Source organism: Chelonoidis abingdonii, chromosome 10, assembly GCF_003597395.2.
Source record: "Chelonoidis abingdonii isolate Lonesome George chromosome 10, CheloAbing_2.0, whole genome shotgun sequence".
Classification (NCBI taxonomy): Eukaryota; Metazoa; Chordata; order Testudines; family Testudinidae; genus Chelonoidis; species Chelonoidis abingdonii.
Window position 1 is genome coordinate 64,084,485 of NC_133778.1, and position 20,349 is coordinate 64,104,833.

Here is a 20,349-nt window from a genome sequence, read left to right on the forward strand (position 1 = left end):
ATCCCTCTCCTCCTTAAGGCACAAAAGGGAAAAAGAGGATAGGATGGGATGGGAAGGCTTGCAAAGCAGCAGAAGGTGGGGGGATGGGAGTGAGGTTTCTGCAGCATGCTATGTACTCCCCTTCCCCAGAATTTACAGCAGCCCTTCCATGCAGGCACTAGGCACTTTGGACATGTCTGGCCTGTTCTATGGGGTAGAACCCAGAGTGCAGCCACCGAACATTGTATGTTTATCTAGCACCACAGCTAAAATGCCACAATAAGCAGAAATCAATGCTACTATTGGCCTCCATGCCTTCTGCCTGCAGGGGAGGGTGCAGGCATAACAGGGGGAACTAGTGACAGCAGAGGGAGTGAATGATGCCAATGGTGAAGAGCGAGAGAGCTGTATCAGCAAAGCCAAAGGACGCTATTGCAAAAATGCAGAAGCCTGTGCTCTTTGTATTATCTGGCAGTCTGGAGAGTTTGAAGGCCAGTCCTTCTGCACCCCTTTCACTGCTTAGCAGAACATGTGTTGATAACTCCCGGAGGTGAAACTCGCTGCTGCTACTGCTGACTGATTTTTCCCATCCAGGGGTTTTGTCCATGACAGGGAGCGATGATTTGCCATGTAGTTAGGTTTGTCACAGACAGAGCATTATGATGTCACTTGAGGAATGAGCAGCAGTAGCTGACGAACTCCTCAGCAATAAAAATTGTGTTCTCAGCCAAATGGCCTTTGTAGTAATAAATGAGGGGAAATCACATGCACAAAAAGCAACCCAGAATGGAACAGAGTATATGGAGAACGGTCTCTAAATTGAATATTTTCCAAAGATTTCTGTGAGGCATTTTATACATCCATTGAATCTGACAGTTTTGTCAGCTGCTCATGTATTATATAACCTTAGATTTGTTTGTTTCCTATTGGGATATAAATGTGAAAACACCCATCTAAGCAAAACTACATCAGGCTATAAACAAGAATGGAAATCAATAAATATTGCTTAAGGCTTGGTTGTGAGGTTATTTTCTAGTTATAATGAAATTCTAAGCCAACTTTCAGAAAAAATGTAGTAGTGTTGCTCTTTGGTATTCCTGGTAATTAAAAAAGTTTCTGATTCTATATGGCATTAGAGGATATCATCATAACAGAATAACAGTGCAGGCACTTAATGTTAAAGAAAGTCTAGCATTGTTAGGCACAAGAGTACTAGTTTAAATATAAATTAAACACATCCTAGATACTCCTACAAAGGTTTAATATTTTACCTAACGTGCTATCTGCTCTTCATTACTCTCTTCCTCAAAGCTGGCATTTAGTCACAGTCAGCTGAAATTGCATTTGGAGAGAGGCGATAACTACCTAAGTACTAAAGGCAGCCATAAAGTGTCAATAAATTGCATAAGCAAGAGGCTTCAGCTGTCTGAGAGTGACACAAAGATGGATTGTCCTACATCAGAGAGTTTCTTAGACAAAGCTTTGGACTAGATAGGAAACCAGAATTAGACTGTAATGGAGAAATTCCATTCTCGGTGGACATTCTGTTTGGGACACTAAATTAATTTACCTTGTCCAGTTGGTAGAGCCTCATCTGTTACATTGTGGGGCTATAATGCAGTTGTCAAGATGTACTTGTACTCTTATAACTTAGTTTGTGATATCTTACTGGAGCATGCTGCTAATATCTACAGCAGAATTCAAACAGACTCAAAATACTCTTGCACAAAGACCAGCAGAATACTGAAGCCACAGTAAATAAATAAAAAGAATTGGAGGGACTGATATTTTTTTTCTGTTCTAATAAAGCTAAACGTTACATTGTTTTTTTTTATTTTACATCTATTCATTAATTTTTATCAGATCCTAATGGAATATTATGCAAGTATAAATGGCACACTTCCATTTTGCCCTCTTAACTAAATCAATGAGGTAGAAAAGAAAATGATCTGTTTTTACCCATAAGATTGTTGCATTTCTTCTTGTGTTTTAGGAATGCCAGCAAAATGTGAAATCCAGTATACCTGCCTTGAAATGCCAGAGTCAATTAAATATGACAGGGCCCAGTCGCCTATATCCTCGGAGCAGTTGCAGTAGCAGTGAACTCTCTCTATCAAGTGCTTGCAGTGAATATTCTAGTGGCTCCTCCTACACTTGGAATGATGGAAAGATGTGCAGTAAAAGGGTAAAGCAAATCGATTTGTTTCATTTATTAACTCAATTCATCTGAAACAAGATTCATAGACTCTAGGACTGGAAGGGACCTCAACAGGTCATCGAGTCCAGTCCCCTGCCCTCATGGCAGGACCAAATACTGTCTAGACCATCCCTGATAGACATTTATCTAACCTACTCTTAAATATCTCCAGAGATGGAGATTCCACAACCTCCCTAGGCAATTTATTCCAGTGTTTAACCACCCTGACAGTAGACTTTTTCTAATGTCCACCTAAACTCCTTGCTGCAGTTAAACCTTGTCTTCGTGTTCTATTTTAGAGGCTAAGGTGAACATTTTCTCCCTCTCATTATGACACCCTTTTAGATATCTGAAAACTGCTATATGTACTCCAGTTTCTCTTTTCAAGCTAAAAACCAATTCTTTCAGCCTTCCTTCATAGTGTATGTCTCAAGACCTTAATCTTCTCTGACCTCTCCATTTCTCCACATCTTTCTTGAATGCGGTGCCAGAACTGACACAATATTCAGTTGAGACCTAACCAGCGCAAGGGAGCAGAGGAATGACTTTTTGTGTCTTGCTCACAAACAGTATTGATGCATCCAGAATCCATTTGCTTTTTTGCATATTTAGCTTGTCTCCACTCTAGATCCTTTTCTGCTGTACTCCTTCCTAGACAGTCTCTTCCTTCTGTATATTTGTGATTTGAAACTGATTGTTCCTTTCAAAGTGTACATTTGCATTTGTCTTATAGATTCATCCTGTTTACTCGGACCATTTCTCCAATTTCTCCGCATTTTTGAACTTAGACCTATCCTCCAAAGCAGTTGCAATTCCTCCTAGTTTGGTATCATCTGCAAACTTAATAAGCATACTTTCTATGCCAATATCTAAGTTGTTGATGAAGATATTGACCAGAGCTGGTCCCAAAACAGACCCCTGTGGAACCTCACTTGTTATACCTTTCCAGCAGGATTGGGAACCATTAATAACTACTGAGTATGGTTATCCAGCCAGTTATGCACCCATCTTATAGTAGCCATCTAAGTTGTATTTGCCTAGTTCATTGATGAGAATATCATGTGAGACCGTATCAAATGCCTTACTAAAGTCTAGGTATACCACATCCACCGCTTCTCCCATATCCACAAGACTCATTATCCTATCAATGAAAGCTATCAGATTGGTTTAACATGATTTGTTCTTTACAAACCCATGCTGGCTATCACCTTACCAGCTTCCAAGTGTTTGAAGATGATTTCCTTAATTACTTGCTCCATTATCTTTCCTGGCACAGAAGTTAAACTAACTGATCTGTAGTTTCCTGGTTTGTTATTATTTCCCTTTTTATAGATGGGCACTATATTTTCCCTTTTCCAGTCTTCTGGAATCTCTCCTGTCTCCCATGATTTTCCAAAGATAATAGCTAGAGGTTCAGATACCTCCTCTATTAGCTCCTTGAGTATTCTAGGGTGCATTTCATCAGGCCCTGGTGACTTGCAGGCATCTAACTTTTCTAAGTGATTTTTAACTTGCTCTTTTTTTTATTTTATCTTCTAAACCTACGCCCTTCCCATTAGCATTCACTATGCTAGGCATTCCTTCAGACTTCTCTGTGAAGACCCACAAAGAAGTCATTGAGCATCTCTGCCATTTCCAAGTTTCCTGTTATTGTTTCTCCCTCCTCACTGAGCAGTGGGCCTACCCTGTCCTTGGTCTTCCTCTTGCTTCTAATGTATTGATAAAAAGTCTTCTTGTTTCCCTTTATTCCTGTAGCTAATTTCAGCTCATTTTGTGCCTTTGCCTTTCTAATCTTGCCCCTGCATTCCTGTGTTGTTTGCCTATATTCATCCTTTGTAATTTGTCATAGTTTCCATTTTTTATATGACTCCTTTTTATTTTTTTGGTTAAGCCAAGCTGGTCTTCATTTTCTATCTTTCCTACCCAGCGGAATGGAGCGGTCAGAAATTTCTGAACTATTTGCCTTTCTTCTTCTTCTCCCCCTTTAAATCTTCTCCCCCTTCATCCCTTTACATGATTATCAAACTTGTTAGAGTTTGGTGGGGGGAAATGTGAGAATGTGAGAGGAGCTATCCGAACAAACTTCTTTAAGCTATCTGGCACAAGGGCCTACAGCACGGGTGGGCAAACTCTTTGGTCTGAGTGTCACATCTGGGTAGGGAAATTTCATGCAAGGCCGGGGCAGGGGTTGGGGTGTGGGAGGGGCTGTGGTTTGCAGAAAGGGGCTCAGGGCAAGGGGTTGGAGCAGAGGAGGAGTGCAGGGTTTATGAGGGGGCTCAGGGCAGGGAGTTGGGGTGCAGCAGGGTATTGGGGTGCAGGCAGGGGGCTCAAGGCAGGGAGTTGGGGTGCAGGATGCAGGAGGGGTGCGGGCTCCGGCCCAGCGCTGCTTACCTGGAGCGGCTCCGGGGTGGCAGCGGCACACACTGGTGCCAGGGCAGGCTCCTTGCCTGCCTGCCCTGACCCTGCATCGAGCTGCTCCTGTAGTTTGCCCACCCCTGGCCTACAGAGTACAACATGCAAAAAAAAGTGTGGGCCACACTGGCTTCATTTGGGTTTCTGGATTTAATCAAGTGTAGAATTTGGTATATTTAGCAGCTTTAAAAAAAATATTGTTATGGTTTAGCAGGCAGGAAACATATGAACTAAAAGTGTTTGCTTACACAATGCATAGGAAAAAAATAGATCAGAAAGGAGCTCTCATGTGATCTAATGGCCTTAAATAGAAGAGTTGGAGAGATTTCAGGTTGAATCATATAGGGAAGCTTAGCCGCTTGACCCTAATTGTTGAGTTACCTCAATGCAAAGTGCTAATGCATGATGAATTAGCACACAACACTGGGAGCATCACCATCACCAGTGCCAAAGGGTTAAGCAAGTTGAGCTCATATTGTTTTTAATCGTTTTCTATTCTCCCTGTCTCTGCATTAACCAAGCATATTGAATGGTAGCCTTCTTCTCTGATCAGCAATTTCTTGGCAATTTTGGATTTTCTCCAGGTTTTTTGTCAGAATGTTTCATTTAGTTTCCTTTTCTAAGCATGCTAACTTCAAAGTAGGCTTTTTGAGAGAGGCTAGACTAGGGAGGTAAAGGATTTGGGAAATGGAAACTTTCAGCTCTTAGGTTCAGATATAACTAGGGCCCTACCAAATTCACAGCCATGAAAAACGCATCACAGACCATGAAATCTAGTCTCTCCCGCCATGAAATCTGGTCTTTTGTGTGCTTTTACCCTATATTATACAGATTTCACGGGGGAGACCAGCATTTCTCAAATTTGGGGTCTTGACCCAAAAGGGAGTTGCAGCGGGGGGGATCATAAGGTTATTTTAGATGGGGTCACAGTATTGCCACCCTTACTTCTGCCCTGCTTTTAGAGCTGGGCGGCCGGAGAGCTGTGGCTGTTGGCCAGGCGCCCAGCCAGCAGCAGCACAGAAGTAAGTACCGTACCATGCCACCCTTACTTCTATGCTGCTGCCTTCAGAGCTGGGTGGCCAGAGAGTGGCAGCTGCTGACCAAGGACAGGAGTGAAGGTAACTTAAATGACTTACTGATACGCAGGGTGGCCAGGTCCTGGGCCAGGTTGGAGGGGGCCTCTGGGCCCCCAGAGGGATAGGGCCTCAGATGGAAGGGGCAGAGCTGGGGCCAAAATCCTCCAGCCACCCCTTCAGCGCTCCCCCACCCCTGCTGCCCAGGGCTTCAGCATCGATTTAAAGGACCCGGGGCTCCAGCCGCAGGTACGGTGGTGACAGTGGCAGCTGGGAGACCTAGGCCCTTTAAATCGCTGCCAGGGCCCCGGGGTAGCAGTGGCATTGACTGGGAGCCCTGGGGCTCCGACGATAATTTAAAGTGCATGGGGCTCCAGCTGCAGGAGCAGTGGTGGCAGCAGCGGCAGGGAGCCCAGACCCTTAAATCGTCACCAGAGCCCCGGCTAGCTGCGCTTTTTGCCCCCCACCATCATAAGCAGCCCAGCCAGTACGGTCAGCACGTTCTTACCGATTCACCGGACCGGACTGGACCAGCTTACTTTCACCTCTGTCAAGGGCCCAACTCTGAAGTAAGAGTGAAAATACCATGCCATGCCACCCTTCTGTGTTGCTGCTGTCGGCGGCTCTGCCTTCGGAGCTGGACTCCTAGCCAGCAGCTGCCGATCTCTGGCCGCCCATCTCTGAAGTAAGGGTGGCAATACCATACCATGCCACCCTTACTTATGCACTGCTGCTGGTGGCGGCTCCCAGCCAACAGCCACTGCTCTCTGGCCACCCATCTCTGACTACAGCACCACCACCAGCAGCAGCACAGAAGTAAGGGTAACAGTACTGCAACCCCCTCTACAATAACTTTGCAACCCCCTCCACCAACTTCTTTTTGGGTAAGGAGCCCAACAATTACAACACCATGAAATTTCAGATTTAAATATCTGAAATCATTAAATTCACGATTTTTAAAATCCTATGACCATGAAATTGACCAAAATGGACCATGAATTTGGTAGGGCCCTAGATATAACCCTGGTAAATAGTGACTGAAAGTTACCATCTTATGTATGTTCAATGGAAGAAGTTTGTGGTGTGAGTAAAATACCCAGTAGACAGTTGATTATCTCAGAAAAACCACCAACACACTTAGCTTTCTAGAGTTCAAAGACTGTGAGGTAGATTCTTGGCCCTGCTCTGCTATTTATGTGCAGCTCAAGCAGCACAAAAGGAGCATGCCCCTAGCTGTGGATTTTGTTGGCATTGAGGAGCCTCCAGTGAAGGTAAAACAGCATAGCTGGCTCCTATGCTCCCCTCCCTTCAGCCCCCTACCCAGGGAGGTGAGAAAGGATGTGTTGTTGGTGGGAAAGAGGTATGGCTTGACCACTCTGCGTTTTAGCTATCCTCAGCTGGCAAATGTTTCCTTGGGGACCATTGCCCACTGATAGATCTTAGAGCAACACTGCTTTAAACCATACCCTGGGTTGGGGCTAGACTGAGAAGCTGGGTACAGCAGAGAACCTGACCCAGAATTACCTGCTTGTCCTTTGAGGTGGTCCTTCTTGATGAGGCCTTGAGGCACAAAGATGCTCACATTGCCACTGCCTCTACCATTGATAAATGGATTGTTTTATTTTCTCAGGACATTCACTCCAGCACTTTTCACAAGCATCACAGTCATTTAAAACAACGCAAAACATTTTAACAAGAACTATTCCAAGCAAGTTTTACAAATCACATTGAGGTTTGGCCTTCACTGTGAATCTGGTTTATGTTTAGAATGGTAGAATCCATAGACTCTTATGAAGTCACAACTAGTGCATCGACTTGCCAGAGGAAGATATTTCCCTATAGTATATTTTTTAATATTTTTTCTAATGTTTTAGAAATGTGGCTTTGACCATATCCTGAAGGGAGCACAGTCTATGCAGTCAGAAGGGTAGGAAATTTCTGTAATATTTCAGGTAAAGATACATTTGCTATAATTTAGTAAAGTACCACCGTCACACTCTATCTCACTGTAAGAAAATTGCCTTTTCTTTTCTAGCTGTGCCTATCTCTAGCTTTTGCTCAATTTGCATTTTTGCTTGCTGTTCATACTCAAGCGTTTTCTGTTGTATTGTGCTTCCTACCTTTTCAAAAAGGTAAGTTGAAATAGGCAGAAAGAGAGGAGATTTCCATGTAGAAAACTATTGGGGACTGTATGGGAGCTCAGGGTTTCCTTCAGTAATAGACACCAAACTCTCAGGTTAATAAAAATAAAATCTTTTCTGCTTTCTGGGTTGCTATACTTATTTTTGGTTGTTAGCATATAAAGCCAAATAATAAACATAAGACGTACTACCAACTTCTCTTATCTCAAGTCCAAGCATCAGTTATAAGAAAAGACTCATAAATGGTCCATAGTGCAGAACCTTTCCTAGTTGTCTTCTGGGCTCCATGGTTGGTCTCTAAGCTGCCTGAGTCACATCTAGGCAAGAGCAGCTGCTAATACTGTTCTTAACTGCAGGATACAAAGCCCACTTCCCAAACAACCCCACTTCTTCACTTAATAATAACAATAGTAACAAACCCCTATCTTAGGTACTTATAGGGCCCCATTACCTCACAGACTTTAATGTAGAAGTAGAAGTAGGGTTCGTGAGGTTTCCTCCCAGGGCCCAGCATGTCACAGTGGTCTGGAGTTCATGTAAATATGCAGTATTTACTATATATGCTGTGTAGTCTTCCCTTATTTTTTTTTCCCCATATGTGAAATGGCAGATCACCTGACCATAAGTTTGCATGCATGAGTACAGCCCCTTCACTATCCTCTGTTCTCACTTTTTATTCACTCACCTCATTGATTCCCATTTCCTCTTTCCGCTAAATTCAAGCCAACTATCCTCATTCTCTCCCTCTGCTTTCCCAGTCTCTCTCTTATTCAGACATTCCCTTTCTCTTTCACACTCAAATTTCTTCTGCTCTCTTTCTGTCTTACCCCTCTCATCCACATTCTTTCTCTTACACATACCAATCAGCCTCCCCATTTCACACTACTATGAAAGAATTATAGTGTTAAGAAAGAATATTGTCGTCAATTCCAAAGATAGCAGTTTGTCAAGATGAGACTTAATACCAAATGCAATTTATAACCAATTAAATAAAAGATGTTACTTTTTTTCTTACCAGCATATTCTTATTGTTTTAACAGTCATCTATAAGCTGGGATAAAAGAATAAGCATTGGTTCTTCACTCCCAAGCAACCTCTCTAGTCCTACAGATGATCTACCTCCAACTCGTATCAAGGAAAACCACATTTTGGAAGGGCTGAAGAAGTTACAGAAACGAAAAATATTATTTGAACCATCTTCAGTAATATCAAAATGGGGTTACAAAGATTGCATGGACTCCAATGAAGGAATATATTCCCCTGGAGTTAAATGTGGCAGCCATGAAGAACAAACTCATTGTAAGCCAATGGAAATAGGGAGTGTTTGCATCGAGCACAACAAAACTTTCACTTATGATTCAGATTCACATGATGATGCAGATGATGAATCTTCATCTTTAGTGTTGCTGCATGAAGTACCAAGCAAAGGTTGCAGGCTCTACTGTAACAAATTAACCCACAGTATTTCTGACAGTCTATTTGGTTGGGAGCCTAATGGGAAACATTTACCAGAAAAAGGTTCATATTTTAATTCAAAGGAAAGACCTGAAAAACTAACTAGTTTTGTCAATGATTTTCAGTCAGAGGTAAAATCATGCACAAATGTTAAGCTGCCTGTATTACAGCTAGATCAACGTGCTGCTAATCTTCGTTGGAAGGACCTTAATTTACAGTTTTCAGATACTGATGACAATGAAGTCATGGATGAATTACACATAGAAAGCGGTGATGAAAAAAGTCCATCAGAGTTGTTATTAACTCCCTTTACTGACAAGCATACAAAGAGCTCTGACATGCTTGCAGGGACAGAAAATTCTCAGTTTGTATCTACTGACGGAGAGGAAAAACAAGTATCCACTCAGTCAGATATTGGGCCAAAGACATGTAATTTCATTAAACAACAAAACTTTATAAAAAAGACTTCTTCTGAAGAATGCACTACTGTAATATTTGATGCTGAGGATGGCGAGCCTATTGAATTCAGTTCACATCAAACTGGAGTAGTCACTGTGACTAGAAATGAAATTTCCATCAACCGACCACAAAGTGGGCCCAATGCAGAATACACTGAATTTATACCTCAGGGAATAGCTAATTTGCAGACAGGAACTGATGCTAGAAACTACACTGTTTTAGAAACACCTGAAGATGAAATCGAGAAAAGGACTCTTCAGAATAACGTAGAGAATGAAAATACAATTGTCCCTATGACATGCAGTGAATCTTTACGCTTTGGAAGAGCATTGTTGCAAAATACTCTACGACAAAAGCTAGTGAAGCCATTGTACAATGTATCATATAAGGCCAATTCCATCTCCACTGTTCATGCAGATATCAATCAAAAACAAAACTTGACTAAAATACCCAGCAGAAGTAAGTTTTCACCACAGAAAATTAAGATGACAGATAGTGGGGTATCCACTGCAGCCTTATCATCTGGCCCAACAACCCTAGAAAAATCACCAGCTTTGCTGCCTATGAAACTGTCAAGATTCAAAAAGGCACAAAGTCCAACTCATAATCTGGATTCAAAAATAGACATAGAGATTCCAAAGCGCCCTGCCCATCTTCCTCAAAATTCTAAAATTCCAGGCAAAAGTGATTGGACAAAGAATCCAAAGAATGAAGTTTCAGAATCGTCATTAATGCCTCGGCACCTTATAGAACCCAGTGACTATGGAGAGCCCCCAACCAGAGATATTCATTGTGATTTAGCAATTGTAGAAACCCAATCCCCATCACCCCCCCCTCCTCCGGGCCGGTCAACTTCACTGTTAATAAAACCAAATTATGAACATTCTCCACCTTTATCCATAAAGCCAGGCACAACTGTTCCCAATGAAACAACAAAAAATAGTCTTAAATTGTCACCCTTAAAAACAATTGCAAACCCTATTGCTTTTCATAACCAACCTAATCATGAAATGCTAACAAAAAATACACCTTTCATGGCCAAAATTGAATTAGTTCACCTTCAAGAGAATGGAGAAATGAGCACACAAAACATGCTTCAGCAGTCACACAGCTCCCCTGGAACCTCTCAAGGGCCTTCCAAAATTTTCACAAAAAGAGCTTGCCCCAAACTCTCTAATCAGTCAGTATTCTGCAGCAATCAGGAGCTTTCTAACCCAGGATTACGGACAGCTAAGACTTTCTCTCTAGCTTGTGTGTCACTGGAAACGGTTTCCTCACAAAGCACATACTCAGGCAAAAAAGGACTATCCGATGGCAGTGGAGTGCCTCAGCCACAAAAGATGCCAAACAGTCTGCCCACATCTCCACAATGTCAAACAGCAAATAGTAGCGAGCCTCTTCTATCTCATGTTAACCGTTCCTCATTGCCACTATCGTTTTATGGCAGTGACACGACAAATGCTGTCCAAATCTCTCATGAGAAAGGACTGAAAACCCGTCTCCCTGTAGGACTGAAATTACTTGTAAAATCTCCCCATGTCCTCAGGAAGAGTTCTACTGTACCAGGGAAACAAGAAAAAGACAATATAAATGCGGCTTCCAAAAACAATGTGAGTTCATGTAAGTACAACCAGGATGAATCCATGTGTCTAACCACCATGGAAACAATGGGCACGGAATTAAGAGTCACTAAGGCCGATACTGAAATAAGAGATCATTTTTCCATGGGACTTACTATTGATACAGCATCACCTCACTCACCTGAAAACTGCAGCATGATTGTAGACAGAGGAGATGGATTAGAAAACAAATTTGTTAAGAGATCTGTTTCTTCTAGTAGCAAAACATACTTAAAACCGGCTCTGGGAATGAATGGAGCAAAAGCCCGTAGTCAAAGTTTCAGCATTCATACAGGGGAAAAGCCAGCTACCCCTGTGACAGAAGGGCTAGGAAAAGTACGGACTCAGATTATTACTAACACTTCTGAAAGAGGAAATTCTTTAACAAGGCAGAACTCTACCATGGAAGGATTCCAAATCAAGGCCAGTCCTGGATTAGCAATGGCATCAGAGACTCTTTCAGATACTTCAAAAGTCCCAGAAAAATTCTGTTCTAGACAAGGTTCTGATGGAAGCATGAGTAGTTCCAATAGTCAGCATGGTAGCCCAAGCAGACTACCATTCAGAACATCTCCAAAAGTGGACACGTTTCACAACATTTCAAAATGTGAGGGAAACAAATCACCTTCTCAGAAAGATACACCAAATATATTTGTCCACAATGAAAAAAGCAGTGAGAATTCTAAACAGCATCCACTAAACAAAAAAAGTATCATGCAAGCAGAATTGGAGTTGGAGTCATCACCTACTATTCCAACAGAACAAATTTCATCATTTCAAAACTTGGATGGAATACAATATCCTCGTAAACTTGAAGCAAGCAAGTCACAAAGACAAGAAACCTCTTTAAAGATATCAGAAAACTCAGAGGTTACCAGTGCTTTGAGTTCATCTGTTGTGCAACCTACAATAGAAGAAAAAGTCATGTTGTGTATCCAGGAAAATGTGCAGAAGGGTCAAGGGCAAAACAAGTCTCCCACCACCGAGATGAAACAAAAGACCGGGCCCTCTATAGCTAGCTGGTTTGGTTTTCGTAAGAGTAAACTCCCAGCCCTGAATGGTAGAAAAACTGATGTTCCTAAAACAAAGGTAGAAAAGAAGGAAGCAAAAGGTTCAGGTTTTGGAAATAAGCAGGCAAAGTCAGAGAAAAAAAAAGATAAAAAGAAAACTGACCAACACTGTGAAGCAGAAAATGAATTTAATAAGATAACCGAAAATAGTGACATTTTAGATGATGTTTTGAATGGCAAAAAGAATACAAAAGCTTCGCAAGACATCCCTGGCCAGATCAGGTGTTGTCAAAAGAGTGCTTCCTCCACCATCACATGTTCAGCGAAAGACAGTTTTATGAAAGAACTTTTAAACAGGTAATTACTTTATGAAACAATTTGAGATGTGCAGTTTTTTTTCTCTCTGCAGCTATATGTGCATCCTCAGTGTTAAACAGAATGCAAGAATGTTTCTTCTAGACCAGAAATGCATAGTGTAACCCAAACACCTGCTGGGTGTGGTGTTTTGTCCCATGCAGTGGCCCCAAGACCAAGCTCATGCACTAAGCTCCAGAGGCTGCAGATTGAATCCCACCTGCTGATGACTGGGATCTGTCGGTGTTACAATAGTAGCATTTGTTTTGTGCATATCAAGATTTTAATCTCTAGGGGAAAATGTTAGCAATAAAATTATAATCTGGTTCATGTTAACCAAACCAATGGTCTTTGAAATTAATTTATTTTATAATTGGAGATATACCAGTCTCCTGGAACTAGAAAGGACCTTGAAAGGTCATTGAGTCCAGTCTTTTGCCTTCACTAGCAGGACCAATTTTTGCCTCAGATCCCTAAGTGGCCCCCTTGAGGATTGAATTTACAACCCTGGGTTTAACAGGCCAATGCTCAGCCACTGAGCTATCCCTCCCCCAAGAATGGTAAATTTGATCAAATATTCTAGGAATTCAAACTATACCAGAAACCAGGAATGTAGGCATATGGTTTGAAACAGGAAAATGATGTACATGTTTTTTATTTCTCCCATTTTCAGTGATTGTAACCAGCAAATGTGTATTTGGTAACTAGCCAGAAATAATTACATTTACAGCTACCATAACCTTAGGCCACAAAGACACTCAACAATCATTGTACAGTGATTCCCAGGTTGCCCCACAGCAATTCTAAATATAAAATAAATCATTGTATGTGAAAGACTAAATTGATATACTACTTGAAATTGCAAGTGACAGATTTGATCAAGACTAGTTAGAAACATTTATCACTCAAAGGTCTAGAGACTGAACGATATAGAGAGGTTACTTTAAACATTAAAGGGATGGGAAAAGTAGAATGCTTGAAGAAGGGCAATGTAATTTATCAGAGGAATCACCTTCTACCTGCAGAGTTGATAAGAAAGCAGCTCAGCAGACAGAAAGTGGATCAAATAATGTTTCCTACAGGAGTGTGTCGAAGGGCAGCTCCCAGGGCTCCTCTCTTCCCAGCAACTCTATCAGCGCTCAAGGAAGCCACAAGAAAAACAGCAAAACAAAAGCTGATATGGAAATGCAGCATGAGACACTGGTAAGTTCTTTAGTGCACAAAAACATTATTTCCCTTTTATTAATTTCTAGATGTGCTTTATTTCTTATTGTCAGTACAGGCAAACAATACAATAATTGTTTATATATAGTAGAAAGAATTTTGTAACTAGAGAACTATGAATTAATGCCAAATCTGACAGTTTGATTATGGGCCAGATTGTACGACTATTCATGAAGATCGTACTGCTTTTACTGGCAACTCAATTTCTGTAAATATATTTGCACAATGACGCCATAATCACAGTGCAGCGCAATGAAATAAGGGGATGGTTTTTCTTTCTTTCCCCTGAAAACTATACACTTGCATCAAACATTCTTCTGATATGATTGAAACCATTAAAAAGTAAAAAGTGTAAAACAATGGGGAAAAAAAGCAAAGTACTGAACCAGATTTAAGGTTGTTTGTCACTATCAAACGCACAAGTGAGAATTGGATACTTGACTTTCCATGGGAATTAAGCCCCTTAGCTACCATTTGTGCCTTTGAAAAATTTCCCCCTTGAAGTGAATTTTGTGCTTCTCTATAGTTTTAACTGGATCTGATACTTTAATTTATCCAGAGAGCATAAGCATTACAATTCCTAAGGAAAATTGTTTTAAGCACTGTCAGCTCATGAGCCCTGATTGTGCAAAGGTTATGCATGTATTTGCTTAGCTTTACACATTGTGAGTAGTGCTGGCTGTGCATCAGATGAATAAAGCTAAGAATGTGTAAATCTTTGCAGAATTGTGACCTAAGATCTTACTCTAAAGATACCCTTAATTGTGAAAATTTTAATAATCAATCTTAGAACTCAGCTGAGAGTGATTTCTCCTTTAAAGTGGACTTCCTCCATGATGTTATAAAGTTTCAAATATCGGTGGTATATAGATATTTTAACTCTAACTGCATTTAATTTCGTATCATAAAAACTTTCTTCACTCTTCATAGTTGTGTTAACCGTATTATTTTCCCTTTTTGCAAAATAATTTGAATGTTTGTACCAAATGTGTACAGTGCACAGCATTAATTTAAGCATATCATTTTTGTTCTCACAAAATGGATTATTAAAATACAGCACATGCGACCATTTCGATGAGAAAATTTGAAATATGAAGTAATTAAATATTTCTCTGGGTCATATTTGAAGGGTAAAGCAAGTTTCAAAAGGCTTCATAAGGGGAATTGGAAAACCTCGTAGTTTACAGAGTGCTTAAGGTTGCAGTATCACAGACATACTTTCAAGTCCAGGCAAATGTGCATCTGTATTTTCATGCAAATAATGTCTTTTACTAAAAGGATATACAAGGTCATTTTTAAAACTCTCTCAGAAAGCATTGGCAGAATGAATGCTTTGGAAAACTTTTTGCTCCTGGCTTCTGTGGTATCATCTCTTCTTTGAAAATGTAGATGTCCCCTGCATTATAAAACCACAAATTATAAGCATATCTAAGGCTGCCCTTGTAATGTCACTGAAAGGAAAGAGAGAGAATGAACGTCTGGAAATGTGCAATATGCAGGAAATTCAATCCAACTGATCTAGAACTTTGATAGCAAAGCGGAGCCCCTTATCAGAGCCACTCAATTTAACTATGCCCCATTTAATATGGTCCTGACAGCTTAGGGTATATCGTCACTGTACAGAAGTATAAAAAGCTCTGAACCATTGCTTCTACAATTTCTTTTTTGCTTTCTTATTATTTTCTAACGCTGCAATAATTTTCTATTCTTTTTGTCTCTCATTTTGTAAAGTCTTTCTAAATGTAACAATAACAGTCATTTAGGACTTTAAGTATATCTTTAAGAAACACACTTCATTTTATCAGTTAAGTACAAAGATTGTCCTTAATATACATAAATAATGGAGAAATGCTAATTATCCTATTTAGCTTCTAAGGACAAATTAGTCATGGTGGAAAGGTGTTACCTATCTTATACCATACATCCCTTTGTTAAACTGGAAATCAAAGTGTTGTAACTATATTGTTTTTGAAGATTCAAGTTGCTTCGGTTGTGAATTCCTTATGAATTTTGTTGAGTTTAATTCCTAAATGAAATAACTAGTGCCAACATGTTGAGGACATTTAGAACAGAGAAAATGAAAGGACATACTTTGTGCTCTTAAGTCTAATTTTTGAAAGAAATATGCTGTTAAATAGGATTTATAAATTAAGAGGAATTTCAGCTTGTCCTCCAAACTCATACAAGAGAAACAGCTGAAACTCCTTAAATTCAGAGTTCACGCATTTTATTTCTAGCTCTTTTCATTATTCTTTGGTGCCTGCTTTCTTTGAAGAAGATTGCAAAAGATTCTGTTTACAGAGATATCTATGATTGAAAACACTAGCATGTGGTAGCATAGACCATTGTGTATTTTTTATAAAAAGGAAAAATAAACGCTTTATGAGAAAACAGCATAAATCTTTTTAAAAACTTTAAACTAAGAGGATTATTCTTCTCTTAACAATGTAAAGTACATTCAGTAATGAGGGTCAACACTGAAACTGGCACTTTTACTTCAAATCTCATATCATGTGTACCACTTTTTTAAAACCTGACAGTAACATGGAGCTCTTTTAAACATTAACATTCTAGAAAGTGTTTTTTCAAGTCTTTTTTCTTATACTTCATAGAATTAAATCTTTTCTCTTTCCAAGTGCTAATTAAAGGCACGGGGGCCTATAATGCCATCCTTTATGCAGCACTTATCTCTGATTTTTGTGCAACTTATACTAGAGAGCACCATTACTTGGCTCTCATATTTAAAAGAGATAAAACTAGCATCTCATTAACAGCACGCTTGAGCATACACCTTTGGGAGGGATACACAGCCACCAAATGCATTATGATTAAGTTAATCAAAAAAGGTACCTTTGGGGCCAAATGCTGCTCGCTCACACTTGTAGTTATATAGGGACAAAATGGTAACACCCCAAATGTTCTCTTCTGACACAGGCCTCAACTTGTTCAGAGCATTGGCCATTACTTCAGGTGAGATGCAACAGCTTTGAATGGCACTGCCAGTATATTTTGGCTGCAAGACCTCTGTAAGTGGTCTATGGTGGCTCATTCCACAGGAAAAGTGATTATGAAGTGACATACAGTCAGCCTAGGGGTAAATTGTGCCACACCCTCACTACTGCTGGCATAGTATGGAAACGGGGGCATGGTCAGGACAATTCTATGCTAGTCCTGAGCTAGGTTTTCATCAGCTGTGAGACTACTGTAACACAGTGTAGGGGGAGAAGTGGACAGAGTAGCACCAGAATCAGGGCCATGGAAGTGAGAAATTTGAGCCACCTTTGCATACAGCTCCCTGAATTGCATTCTGGGCATATTGGAATACCCAAGGACATAGACCTCTATCATGAAGTTTAATAAAATTAGCAGGACACATACAATCTGTCATGACCTATGGGTATTGAACCCAGCTTGTTGACAAGGACCTACCTGGGACCCATGAAGACCAGCCACAGTGTCAGGCTCTGCCCCTGAGGTCCAATTGTTGGAGCCCCAGGGTGGCTGATTAGTCCACTGGCCCTGCTTAAGCCAGTAGCAGGAACAGGAAGCTGTTGAAACAGCTCTGCTCCATTCCTGCCCCTCCTCTGCTCCTTTATTTCCTGCCATCCAAGTTGTGGGTCCAGACCTCCAGTTTGTTTCCTGCCTCTGACCTTCTAGTTATTCTGACCCAGCCTGATACTGGTTTCTGACTTTTGGTGCTGATTTCCAGTTTGTCTTCTGCTTCTCATCTCCTAATATCCTGCCCTAGCTGCCCTAGCTTACTTCTGAGTCATGACTGTGGGATCTGGCTTAGACTGCTGGGTCAGGCTGCTTATGTCCTGGCTGTGACACAATCCCTAAATGTGAAAAGATTACTTTATCAGTCAGTTAAGTAGAACCTTGCACATATTCTTCTTTTATTCCACATGCCCTGAATAGTTCTGTTCCCCAAGAAAAAAGTTCTTATAAAATCTTTCTACTTAAAAGAATACATGACTTTTGCAAATTTATAGAGCCAAATCCTTGACTTACTAATGCTAGTTATGAGAAGTCAATGGAACTACCTGTATGAGTAAGATAAGCAGAATCTGGCCTATGATACATTTTAAAAAAAACTAATTGTTTTGCAAATAATAATAAATCCTAAGATTTTAGATTGAGAAGCATATTTAATACTTCTTTGTATGTATATAAAGTACAATAGATCCTGGAAGTGCAATGGAGGGCAGTTAACAAGTATTAATTAGAGCACCAAGCAGTGAAAGAGTGAATTTTTCTTCAGGGCTTGTTCTCTTTCAGGACAAGTATTTTCCTTTCTGTTTGACTTATACATATTAGCATGGTGTAAGAAAAAACATACGCCCTTGGATCTGAATTATAGCCATACTTGGTGCACACTGAAGAGGTTTTTCTCTGTACATGTAAGAAGCAAGTTGACAAAATGCATTCTAGGAAGAAGCTTAACTATTTGTGCACCCATTTTTACAAATAGGAGAGAAGAAAAAGTGTGAATTATGCAGTCCTCTCAAGCATCACCTAGAAAATCTATGAGGCTAGAATCACACATTTTAACTACAGTGCAATAGAAGAGATCAGTATAGGGATCTTTGTGCATGATTCATTTTTTAAAAATATGATTGGCTTTCTAGCTAGCCTTTTAACAGATGGAAAAGAAGACACCAGAGTTAAATGATTGCAAACCGAATGAGGAAATACCATGTCACACATTAAGTTCACCTCATATTTTCCTTAGCATAAAGAATGACACCTGATACTCCTGGAGAGAAACAAATACAGGGTCATGAGACCTGAGTGTATTTCTGTATTCTTATTAAAATGGATTGTAGCAGAAGTAATTTCCTTTTGAGGAATTACATCTCCCCAAGTCTTAATTTATCTTGACAGCTGCATATCATGGCTTTTATTAGAGGATTTAGAATCAAAGCTGTTATCTTTAGACATCTTTCATGGAATGAGACATACTATATATTCCTACTTTTAATACTTGAGCAGCTAAACATTTCTGAAAGGATATTAGGATAATTAAGGTAAATAATCAGCTGAAACAATAGAACAAAAGTGCTATGGCTTCACACCATTTTTGGTCTATGCTACCAAAAGCAGACATGTGAAAGATGTTTTCTTTACTTTGATTTTTGTTGTATTATGTGCAGACTAAATTGGTCACAGAAAGCCAGCAGGAAGATGAAGAGGACACCATCACAAGTACATGTCAGAGTCACGTAATAGGTACAAACTATATTTTATATGGGTATTAATGATTCTTTTTTTCCCTGGTAAAACAATGTTTAATCTCAGTAGCTAACCTAGCTACTAAATTGTCCTTTTAAAAAAAAGACTTTTTCTGCATTGGTTTGCCAGTCCAGAGGTACAGATACTGACACCCTGCTGTGCCATGCTGACACCAATTGTGGAGCAAGGTGCTATTCGATGAGTAAGGGTGTTGCAACCTGGCCCAGAGGTTACAACTGAAGTATTCCATGTACTATGGCCTGTATATAGTTACAGTTCAACCAATGTATAATCTGTAACTATATACGCTGCCTTAAATAAGGGATGGTGGATAGCTGTATCACCTCAGGGGCAGAGCAAGGATCCAGTTATGACTCAGAGTCACAGTTCCTCATCCACTCCTCCCTTGCTCTGGTAGAGAAAATTACTTCACCTCTTTCTGTGGAGCAGCTCACTCCCATCTCAGCACCTAGGTATCTCCTCTAGCCGGTGGGTAGAAGTAACAAATCCATGGCTCCTTCCACTCTGCCCTTCTTTGTTTCCTCCCTAGCCATTTGCTCACAGCAGGGATTATCAGATGAGTAGACCCTGCTCTTCTCACCACAGACAGAGTAGCAGAGTCATAGGCCAGGTCTACACTATGAGATTAAATCGATTTTAGATACGCAATTTCAGCTACGAGAATAGCGTAGCTGAAATCGAATATCTAAAATCGATTTACTCACCCGTCTTCACCGCGCGGGATAGATCCGCGCTGCTTGCTGTGTCGAATCCGGAAGTCCGGTCATCTAGCTGGAGTTCCGGAATCAATCTAAGCACGCTCTGGGATCGAGATATCGCGTTCAGACCAGACGCGATATTTCGATCCCCGAGCAATCGATTTTAACGTGCCGATCCGGCGCGTAGTCTAGACGTGGTCATATTCTGTGCAGCAGAGTAAGAGCTGTGACAGTCTAGCACAGACTGAGTGCCAGATACAGCCCCTATTTAAGCAAGGGTAAATAAAAGTTTTAAATAAGAAAAGAATTACTTCCACTATGTGTTCTTCAGTGGACTAGCACAGTTCCTCCTGCTTGCTATTGATTAGCATGTACTACTTTTTAATTTGAAATACACAGTCAACATTTCTTAAACTATTTGTTCCCATAAGCTCTGATGCAATAAGTGACATCCCCTTTCACAGAGCCATATTTT

At 40.5% G+C, this 20,349-nt stretch overlaps 1 protein-coding gene across 4 annotated transcripts in view; it reads left to right on the plus strand.

Annotated features, from left to right (window-relative positions):
• NCKAP5 (NCK associated protein 5) overlaps positions 1–20,349 on the plus strand; it is a 608,460-nt gene that overhangs the window by 515,111 nt on the left and 73,000 nt on the right. For 3 of the 4 annotated variants that reach the window (XM_075070259.1, XM_075070261.1, XM_075070262.1), the window contains 4 exons: positions 1,973–2,164; positions 8,843–12,702; positions 13,725–13,902; positions 19,077–19,152. In XM_075070259.1, the coding sequence (XP_074926360.1) occupies positions 1,973–2,164; positions 8,843–12,702; positions 13,725–13,902; positions 19,077–19,152 (4,306 nt within the window). The remainder of the gene's footprint in view (positions 1–1,972; positions 2,165–8,842; positions 12,703–13,724; positions 13,903–19,076; positions 19,153–20,349) is intronic. The other variant, XM_075070260.1, reaches the window with a different exon arrangement.